The following is an 11,518-nucleotide window of genomic DNA, read 5'->3' as shown; positions in this document are numbered from 1 at the left end:
TGGTCGGCAATACAAAACAAAAGTAACTTAGTTATGCGAATAAGATCGAATCTTAAATTTAAAGCCCCATGGTCAAGAGACACCCTGTAGTTTGCGCACTCACTTCTTTCAAATTTCAAATTATTTATTAAGGTTGCAAAAAGCACAATGTTTTACAATGGTTGGCACCTCTTTTTAAGTATAAAATACCTGTGTTAAGAGGCCCTCTGTAGTAAAAGTTAAATTACATTTAGTACTGATTAATATTATTATGTATTATTTATTTAGTTAGATACATTTAATTTTATACTTTCCTAAGAACCAAATCAAATCAATGACATGCATAGCTTATATACTACGTGTTGTGTGTGTGTGTGTGTGTGTGTGTGTGTGTGTGTATTTCTGCGTATGTGTGTGTGGACATGAAACGAGACTGTAGCGATCATGTTAAAAATCTTATATGCATTTGGACTTGCTCAATTTCAGAGTAGTTTTTATTTTTTAACCAGTCACTGACCCTGCTCTTACATTCAAAAAAGCTCATTAAATAAATGTTCATCTCCTTGTTAAGAGAATTATACAGCTTAGCTGATTGGGCAATAATAAGCCTAACTAAAGTATCGGCCGATAGAATGTCTGCGGTCTGCGGGGGCTCTAAAGCTGGGTCCACATTTGCATCACTTTGCCGATCACAATCACGCGTATCCTAAGTATGGACGCTCACTTTGGGCACACCGTATCACTAGCTTCATCGCGTGAAAAAATGCGTCCATACTAACCGTAGTGTAGCAGTGTATCGTATCATAACGCCGTATTATTAAGTGTGGACGCTCACATCGTATCATAACGCCGTGTCCGTATCCCCTTTGATGATCGTAAAAACCGCCTCGAGAGCGATCACGGCGTATCGCGTATCAAATCATAACTTCGTATCGTGATACAGTATCAAAACACGTCCATACTTACCGATCTTGATACGCGTATCCTCCAATCGCGAGTGTGCGGGGTATATAAAATACGCGTATCAACATTGATCCCGAGCGATCAGTACCCTTAGTGTATGTTTTCGGTTACAAAATACGTCACGATCGCGTTCGCGTTAAAATCTCAATTTATATGGAAACACGAACAGCGCCTCTAGCCTCTAGCGAAACGTTTGCGATGTTCGTGTTTCCATACAAATTGAGATTTTAACGCGAACGCGATCGAGACGTATTTTGTTACCCAAAACTTACACTAAGGGCACAGATACGGCGCGCCGCATGATCGCGCTGTTTTTGCGTCCACACTAGCGATCTTAATACGCGCCGGTGAAACGCGACGGAGATACGATACGACAAATGATACAAATCCATCCATCCATCTTGCTCGCTAATCCTGCCGTGAAGCAGCAGTGCTTGCACTGTTGTGTTTCGGCGTGGAGAATAAGACAGCCGGTGAAATTACTGGCACTTGAGGTATCCCATCTTAGGCCTCTAGGTTGGCAACGCATCTGCAATACCCCTGGTGTTGTAGATGTTTATGGGCGGTGGTGATCTCTTACCATCAGGACTTGCTCGTTTGCCATCCAGTCAAATAAAAAAAATATGGACCCAGCTTAAGAGATGGGTAATGTTCGGCCTTCTAAGGATCCGCTACCAATTTTAATGCATAATTTCGCACACTATTAGTTATTATATTTCTCAACAGATGGCGGTGTTCCGAGCAATGAACATGGTATAGTTATGTTCACTTAGAATGTACGTATAGTTTTAGTGAACTTTGTAACATCAGCCGATTGGCTTGAAATTTGGTATTATTTTTTGATGTCACACTATGTTGTAAAACAATAGTGTTGATACTTAAACCGAGTTTAACCCTATCAATGATTTTGTTGAACGAAGTTTAATGATAATGCTTTCTCATTCACACACACCGTTAACACCATTGGCTTCAGCCCTTGATCAAGGTAGAGCAAGATACCGAGACCGCTTTCGGGCCTCTCAAAAGTCTGGAAAATAGCGCCTCCTAGACTAGAGCGATCCCTACACAATATGTATAATATAGTAAAGCGTACATTTAGGAAAGTAACCGCATGTAGGAAAGCTTAGTGTGTGCCTGTTACTTGGGTGGCGTGCACAGAGACGCGGTATGTAAGGACCCGTCGAACCTTCCGACCCAGTTTGCAGGGTTGGTAATCGCTATCCCATAGAAACTAAGTTTCCGGGATAAAAACAGTCTATTCTTAATTTCTTATGTCCTTCCCAGGCTCTCAAACTATCTGCGTGCCTTTCATGCAGTGCTTATGCATATGCTTATAATATCGGTAAGGATTAAATAGTACATACGTTCAGGACTTTTATAGACACGATAAGTAAATCACCACAATGCATTACAGCACGTGGGATTTAAGAAAAAATTTGCAAAATTTCAACCTTCTAGGTTAGCTAGATCACTACGGTCCATATGATAACACCGTCTTCGGGAAAACAAACGTTAGCGCGTTGAAATAGACAACAGCGCCATCTATAGAGGAATTAGGTAAATAAATATTCAACACAATATTGTTATACAGCCTTTAACCGTGGCTACGCACGCGTAAAACATTAGGGCTAGAAATCCAATCGAAATTCTGCGGTTTGGCAAAATCCCGCGGAAATAGGGCATATTAGGCAAAGCTCTGCGCAGGGGGCGACACTAGCGCAAACCTCAATGACAACGTCAGTTCTTTATAATATTTTGTCGCCATGACTCATCATGTTAAAAACACAAATCATGATATATTTATTAGTAGTAAAATAACATGATATGATCGATATTAACGATAAAGCTATATTTCCAAAAAATACATTTTATTAGGTAAAAAAAAATATAAAAAAAGACGTTTCGCTGCGGAATATTTAATTAACTACTATCATACTATACTCTTGCTATTATTTCCGTAACGTACGACAATCGATAGGATTTTTCTATAACCTAATAAATTTTTAGTGGCCAGTATTTAGTACGCAACATGCACGTTTCTCTGTTTCAATAATTCCGCTTTACGAGGGTCAAACTGAAAGTTCTTAGAAAATCAAAAACTGAGCAAACTATTAGTTTTATTATATCTTTTGAAAATGGTGTCCATTCACATCAATACACCGCTGCATCCGATCGAACCACTGAGAAAAGCACTTAGCCCACTCGTCCTTAGGGGTCTCTTCGACGGCCTTTTGAAACGCACCCACTGCTTCTTCGGTGTTCATAAAAAGTTTTCCTCGAAGTTTTTCTTTTATTTTCGGGAATAAATAAAAATAGCAAGGTGCGAGGTCGGGGCTATACGGCGCGTGACCCAGTAATTCCACGTCTGACGTCACTAAATAGTCGATCGTTCGCCTGGCGGTGTGCGGTCGTTTCTCCCGAACTTTTTCCAATACAAGTGGCAAACAATTGTTAGTGTACCACTCTGCAGTAACTGTTTTTTGATCCTCTAAAAATGCAAGTAGCTAAAAAAACTTTTCAGGATTTTACGAAATTCCCACGGGATAGTGAATAAATGGGATTTGTATTTTCACTTTTAATTAATGACCCTATTTCCGTAACTATAATTATTAGGGACTTCAAATTTGGCGAAAAAGTAGGTAATACTAACAGCTAAAAACAATTTTCAGGATTTAGCAAAATTCCCACGGGATAGGAAATAAAATGGGATTTATATTTTCGCTTCAAAATGGCCCTATTTGCGTAACTATAATTATTAGAAACTTCAAATTTGGCATGCAAGTAGGTAATACTAACAGCTAAAAACGACTTTCAGGATTTTACGAAATTCCCACGGGATAGTGAATAAAAAGGATTTGTATTTTCACTTTCAATTATTGACCCTTTTACCGTAACTATAATTATTAGAGAGTTCAAATTTGGCGAGCAAGTAGGTAATACTAACAGCTAAAAAAAAATTTCAGGATTTATCATAATTCCTATGGGATAGGGAATAAAATGGGATTTATATTTTCGCTTCAAAGTGGCCCTAACTCCGTAATTATAAATATTAAAGACTTCAAATTTGGCATGCAGGTAGATAATACTAATAGGTAAAAACTGTTTCAAAGATTTTCCGAATATCCCACGGGATAACACGAATAAAGAGAATTTTATATACCAACTGAATCAGAAAACGCATAAGCTAATCCAATAAAACTGGGGACTGGAGATTTGGCAAACTGATGTAAATCTGGTAACAATTATTTAGCAGTGACATCTTGCTCATCCTGGCGAGGATCGTCTCCGTAGAAGGGAACTCCTCAAAGGTTAATGGCACACGCAAAAGATTTTACATGATTGTTAAATTTCAATGACAATGCGTTTATACTATATACACCGCCTGATGCTGCAGCCAGGGTCGTCTGCTGATGACGGAACTCCTCAAGGGCTGATAGCATAGATACGAAATTTTACATGTACGTTCAACGAGCTGACACATATTAAATATAATGACCCGGATAACTCACGTCTTAAATCGAGTTTAGCTCGACATGTTTCGGGCTAATCCGTAGCCCCTCTTTTCTCTTATTTAACGCGAGCGAAGCTGCGGGCAAAAGCTAGTTCCTCATATTTCTGAGTGTACGTAAATACAAGCGGTCGTTTTTTTTTCGGCGTACATCAAATTTGACAATTTTACCATGGGACAAGATTTAATTTTCGACTATATTCAAGATGGACAATTTTCCTTGTCAATATTTCAAATTGTCATTTTTCTGCTTTGAAGTATAATTTCGAGTTGTCCATTTTCCATTTGCACTAAATGACATTAAATCTAAATTATTTTATTTGTGTAGTCGTGTCTTATTTATTAAGTAGAATTTAGTGCTTACTTTTATTGGGTAAATAAAATATTTGTATTTGTTCTTGTTTTATTATTATTAGTTCAGATGGCAATGTAAGTACATTCAGCAAAAAAGTTTGTAGCAAAAATTGCATTTTTAACAAAAAAATCCTAATTTTTATAACACTTTTTTTTTAACTTGCCCCTTTGGTTGTTGTTGTTTTTGTTGGGTCAAAAAATCTTACAAGTGCATTCTGACCCACTTCCAGTGGCCGGATTGACTTGAAATTTGGTATACATACGTTGGGTTTCAATGCAAGAAAAATCAGCAAAAAAGCTTGTAATCAAAATGTTTTTTTAGCAGAAACTTATTATAAAGTAAAGTAGGCAGATGAGCTCGCAGCCCACTTGATGGAACATGTAGACCCGTAGACAACCAAACAGATGACCAATGATGCCACATTCGTGAGTCTACTCTACATGTTGATCCCACAGATCGCTTCTGATCAATCTGCCAAAAGATGGCGCTGTACTATGATTTAACATGTTGACGTTTGTTTCTTCAAGAATGCACTTTACGCATTGACGGCTTTAGTAACATTGACCTAGAAGGTTGAAATTTGGCAATTTTTCACACAATCTCACGTGCTGCGAAGCATTGTGAAGATTCATTACTTAATCAAACGAACGACCAGGTATTGTCACACGACACACATCTACTAACTTTTTGATAGATCTACCTAATTCGCCTCCGTTCTACCTATCTACCACTCTCGGCCTCAAATCTACCTATTTTTCAAAATATTCCGATTGTAAGCACTTAAAACGGAACTGACCATTTGAGATTATTTAATAAGAATATTTATAAACTAAATATCACGAATAAATAATTTGAAACATTTTATGCGCATTTTTAATCATTAAAAATCTATTAACTTTGAGTAGTAAATCTACCTAATTTCCATTTCAAATTCTACCAATTTCTACAAATGCAACAAACGCACGATGAATTGTACAAAAGGAAGGCAACTTATAAGTCTACTCATATACGCATACAGTCGAGAGTCGAATGCAAAAATTTGGAGTTATCTAACCCTTCAAAAATATGTACCACAGACTCTTATTCCGATGTAATAAGGCCGTGGTAACATATTTTTGAGTGGTTCGAATAGACACATTTTTGCAGTTGACTGTACAGCACGAAAGGGCAGGGGTGACGGTTAAAGCACCAAAATACAAAATAAGGTATCGTGGGGGACTGGCTGGTGTACGCGACTGTCACATACGCAGAAATTGACGGTCGTTATATCTGTCTCCCTCACCAGCGGATCATGGAACAGACAGATTCTCTTTAGGGAAAATATCATCATCCTCATCGCTAGCCAGTAAGACGTCCACTGCTGGACACATGCCTCCAACAAACGGCACACTTTTTTGGGGCGGATTGCCGCAATCACCCCGCTTGGCAGAATGTTCCACCGTCTAGGATACTGCTGCCCGTCTTTCGGTAATATTGGTAATTGTTGTAAATAAAAAAAGCTAAAGCGATAAAACCGCCTATTGCTTACCTTAGAAAATCTCTATGTATATACCTGTTTTCTGTACTGCTTGCTGTGTGTTGGTACTGTTGGTGTGCAATAAAAAGTTATTGTACTGTGGTATTGTATAACGGTGACCCGGGTCCTAGGTCCTATATACGAGTATATAAGACTTGGTGTTACCCGCCACTCCGCTCGCGTGTATTTGTTAGCACGTAGTGTATCTTTTGGAAATTTGAGAATTTAGTAAAATGCGCGCATTATCTCTTATATTTATTAATCTAACGGTTTTCACACGAATAAAATGAATTATTTATGTTATTATATATATAGATCAGTTATGTTACAAATATTTTTTAAGCATGCCAAATAGCTCTATTAATGACCATAATTATAATTAGCTAACGATTTTTACTTTGAGCCCTGACCTAATTTAACATTCTGATCATTTATTATTTAGCAGCTTGGGGGGTGTAAAGGTCCTTTTACAAAGGTCTTTTTGTTTTTCGTAAATAACTCGTAAACGGTGCGATTCATTTTGTTACTACGTATGTGTGTTCGTTAGAGCTTTCCGCGGGTGTGGGTAGTGTCGTCGTATGTGTGTTGACTTCCGTAAGTAAATCTGAGCTGCAACGATGCTTAAGGTTTACAGGGCGTCGCCAGCTGCCCCTCCCCCCTCCCTAGAGATTCTAATAAAGTTGCCAAATGTAAAGCATTCAAACCAAAGTCCTACATTTTTGAGTTGACTTGCTTGATCGATCATTCCTGTACGTCAAAACCGAAACTCGAATGAATTCACCAATTCCAATAAATACCTACAATTCATACTTTTCTCATTCTCCATATCAACTTGACCCCCCACCCACCCCCCGGGCCATCGGCTGGCGACGTCCTTGAAGGTGAACTTTTTTGTGTATGTGTGCGTGTGTGTACGTACGACAGTCTCGTGCGGCAGGTCGGCGTGCAGCTGGAGCGCGGAGAGCGTGGGCGTGGCCTCGGAGGGTGACGCCTCCTCGTCCGAGAAGCTCTGCGCGGGCGCACGGTAGTGGATGTAGTAGAGCACCTGGAATATAAAAAGGTTTAGATTAATTATACGGAATGTTCTAGAATTTAATGAAATAATCATTAGAATGAATGAATAGAATCATTTATTCACATTCACGGTAGTTTGATGTTTTCGCAAAATGAAACGGCCGCTGTCAGCATTATGCTGAGGCGTTAAACGCCTGCAGCGCTGATATTCTGTCAGAACCGTCTGTGACTCGCGGAATGATACACAAATATACTCACATTTTAAGACATATAATATATTTTATTGTAAGTAAACCCTTCGTTGCTGAGTCGTGCGTGCAGAGCGGTGGCGCATAGTGTGCGTGTTGCGGCAGCCGCCGGTTCGCGTTCCTGAGATAGGGCTACATAGCCCGAAACATGTCGAGCTAAACTCGGTTTAAGACGTGAGTTATCCGTTATAATAACATTTAATATGAGTCTCGCGGTAGTTTCATGTTCAGCCTTCTACAAAATAGCGTTAGAGTCTATTTTACCACTGATTGATATATTTTCTAACAGATATTGTGATGTCGTCTCTGTTTGTTTTATACATAATCATTATCAATGAGTGGCCCTAATTGGGCAACTAAATGAGCTAATTTCAAGCAAGACAATATCGTCAACGCAACGATACGTATAAATACTTAGTTCATTCACTTAGTTCATAGTTCATTGATAATAACGCCATCTAGCGATATTCATACCAGAAAACCCAAACAATCAAACCTGGTTGACGCAATCCCACTGGGCCCACGAGAACACCTTGACTATAGTCTCTGGGTCCGTATAGATGCCGTCAAAGTTCCACTTGTCAGAGCCGTCGTCGCACTCGTTCAGAAACTGTGGTGTCCGGTATACTTTTATATCTGGAATTAACGTAAAGAGTACTTTAATGTTAGTTGCCGGAAAGCCTTGTTATTGGAGGCTGTATTATGCCTGTATGTACACTGGTCGTAAAGTGTAATCGTATTAAGGAGCGGCCACACCGCTGCTCAAAATACGGGGACGGTACGGAATCGCCGTGAGGTGCCGTAAGCGTCACGATTTTATCGCTTGTCCTCCACACCGCTGCTCACAATACACAGACGGTGCGGAATCGCAGTGACGTGCCGTAAACGTCACGAGTTTTTGTGGAGAGCATGCGGTAAAGTCCTGACATTTACGGCACGTCACTGCGATTCCGCACCGTTTGCGTATTCCAAGCAGCGGTGTGGGAGAGCATGCAATAAAATCGTGACGCTCTCCGTATTTTGAGCGGCGGTGAGGCCACTCCATTACATGATTCTAATATTGAATGGTTCGCACAGCAACCAGCTGTTACTTGTTGTGTCGATTCTAATATTGAATGGTTCGCACAGCAACCAGCTGTTACTTGTTGTGTCGATTTCGCAACGATCTAACATTCACACGTCGTATACTTGTATATTTAGGTATTTTATTTTACTTTGAATACACTTATTTCCCCCGCCGTTACCATGGCCGTTACCGGAGCCAGGAATAGCAGGGCCGCCGGGGACTAGGGGTCTGGGCTTATTTCGTGGGTTCATTTGTATTCTTTTATCTTTTACCTTGGGGGTGCTATAGTGAATCACCGGCAGAGGCCCAAGACCGGTCTGAGTGGAGAGCCTTGGGGGAGGCCTATGTCCAGCAGTGGACGTCTTTCGGCTGACATGATGATGATGATGACACTTATTTCTGCTATTAGTTCCACATTTAATTTCTAGTGGTTTGATATCGACCAGGCGGGTTGCACAGTGCACAGGGCGGAGCGCGTCGCATAGCGCTACCGCTTGGTTCGACTAGTTGATATTTGAGTTCGGCCATCGCCGAACGCGCGACCGAGATAATAAAATTGAACCACGAAAATCAGAGAAAAAAATACAAAAATCGGAAAGTAAAATTTCCGAATCTGATAGTGATTACATATATTCACTCAAAGGTTTTTGCACATGTACCTCAATTGTTGTCTATATTTTGTTATAATAAAGAGTTTACAAACATTGAATTAGAGAAAGATTTAGTTGTTTACATACAAAAAAATACAAAATGAAATTTTAAAAGCAAGTTATTCATATAAAATGACTAAATTTTAAAATGTATCTAGAAAGTAAATTACTTAATTAACAACTCAGCCAATAATAATAATTTATACTAATTTGACGTTCATTTTTATTTCTTTTTCTCTTCTAATGTATTTTTCTGAGTATTGAATGCATACAAATAAGCATTTCTCTCTGTCTAATTATAATTACATTTAACATAGGCGTATATAGAGGAGCACCAGGTGGGCCGTGCGTGCCCACCTCAGGATCAGGGCAGTATTTCACCTATTAGGGTGTATGTTGTAAAATAAAGTAAAATAAATGTATTTTCTTTCTTTCTTTTAAAATAGAGAACGGCCCTTGTTGCTCCCAATGCTCGAGCCAAATGCGCGAGCGAGGCGCTTGTATTGTTCAAAAGCTACATATTTTATTTTGATAGCACATATAGATGTGATGAAGTTATTTAGCTGAAAATAGGCTATTGCAGATATTGTTGTCCTATTTACTGTAATGCATTTATCTAAACTCCATAATACCAAAAAAAAGACACATTATAAATGAACTTTCATGCTATAAATAAGTCACAGCAGGAGGCAAAAAAATATAATTAAAAGATAGTTTTTTTTTAACAAAATTTTAGTAGTGTGGTTTTTTTCTTTTTTTTATGTTTCTGCGAAAATGGTAGTTTAAGTATTATAACATAATAAACATATAATCGGAATGGGCTAATTATTAGTTCAAATCACTATGAGTTCAATTTTTTTTTTACAGACCGCTGAAATCTCCTATATTATGTAGGGAATAATACCCTATGACACTCTGAGAAGAAGAGTCTTATGATACCTTACATGTTGAATTGTTTAGGCCACAGAGAGTACCAAGACATAGGCATACATACATACATTTGGTTGAGACATATCCTTTCTTCGGGTAGTTGATTAAAAATAGTAGGACTTCGATTCTCAAAGCGATTATGCACGATAAAATTGAAATCCCTCTTTTGTTAGTTCTCCACTGTGAATACTTACATTCAAGATGCTTGAATAACAGAAATCTATCATTTCTAATTCCTGGACTATATTTATTACTTTTTCCATAGACATACTGCAACATAATCTGCTTAGTAGAACTTGCTTCAACTTCTATCGGAGTTTTATCTTTATCTGGTAGCAGGCATACCAAAAACGGTAAATACAATGGCTCTTTTATCTCCGAATCTTCAGATGGTAGCTGCTTTACAACATATACCAACAAGCTATGGTTCGCGTTTATAGAGGCTTGAATTATATTCAGTTTCTCTTCAAAAGTGTGCAGGGTAGCGAGAGATTTAGTTTTGTTGGTGTAAACGCCAATGTTGAGCACATCTTTGTCGTCTTTTGTCGCTATCCAGGAGAGAACTTGAGAACCGTCTTCCTCTTGTCCGAGCAAGCGCCATTCTCGAGCTGTTACTTCTGAAAACATCAGAAAAGGCACAGGTATTATTTGTCGTAATATCATACATTTAGATTGCTCCCAAGATGTTTTAAAGAGTTTATGGACGGATATACATATGGATTTAAAAGTTTTGGAAGGTATTCAAGATTATGAGCGATGATATCGACAGTAAAAGGTGTTGGGGCGCCGACCTACCTGCTTCACTCTGCCCTTGCAAAACACCGCAAAGTTTGACAGCAATATTCTGAACAGACATTTTGATCAAATATCAACACAAACAACACCTGTATTTCACATAACGTCTGCAATTACACTGTATCGCCACGTTATCAATAGTTTATATGCACACCCTTTATTGACTTTTCTCGCTCAATTTTCTATCAGCTGGCGCCCAGCTGTAGTTCAGAATGACATTAGCTTTTTCATGGCTACCAACAACACAAACCAAAGCACAGCTGCGAAGCCGCGGGGATGTAGCGCTTGATGCGTCACTCAACCAATCAGAAACAAGCATCGGTTTGAACAACCGCTCCATTCTACGGGCGTTAACATAAAATTGCTATTGCAACATTTCAAATTTACGATTTATGTATTTTTTATTCATTACAAAAATTCTATTTACATTTTGAAGTAAAATGATAATGATTTTGCAAATGTATTAATTACTTCTTCGAAATTTAGTTTAATTT

The 11,518-nt window shown here is 38.7% G+C and overlaps 1 protein-coding gene across 1 annotated transcript in view; it reads right to left on the bottom strand.

The window, feature by feature from the left end:
• The window catches only part of pigeon (gamma-secretase activating protein pigeon), a 27,628-nt gene extending 16,373 nt beyond the window's left edge, over positions 1–11,255 (bottom strand). Inside the window, exons 1-4 of the mRNA XM_074101880.1 lie at positions 11,025–11,255; positions 10,424–10,846; positions 8,080–8,219; positions 7,241–7,366 (exon numbers count right to left, since the gene is read on the bottom strand). Of these exons, the coding sequence (XP_073957981.1) occupies positions 7,241–7,366; positions 8,080–8,219; positions 10,424–10,846; positions 11,025–11,085 (750 nt within the window). The 5' untranslated portion in view covers positions 11,086–11,255. The remainder of the gene's footprint in view (positions 1–7,240; positions 7,367–8,079; positions 8,220–10,423; positions 10,847–11,024) is intronic.
• Between the last annotated feature and the right edge of the window lie 263 nt (positions 11,256–11,518).

The sequence above is a fragment of the Choristoneura fumiferana genome, chromosome 18, assembly GCF_025370935.1.
Source record: "Choristoneura fumiferana chromosome 18, NRCan_CFum_1, whole genome shotgun sequence".
NCBI classification, from domain to species: domain Eukaryota; kingdom Metazoa; phylum Arthropoda; class Insecta; order Lepidoptera; family Tortricidae; genus Choristoneura; species Choristoneura fumiferana.
This window is presented reverse-complemented; position numbering and strand designations above follow the sequence as displayed.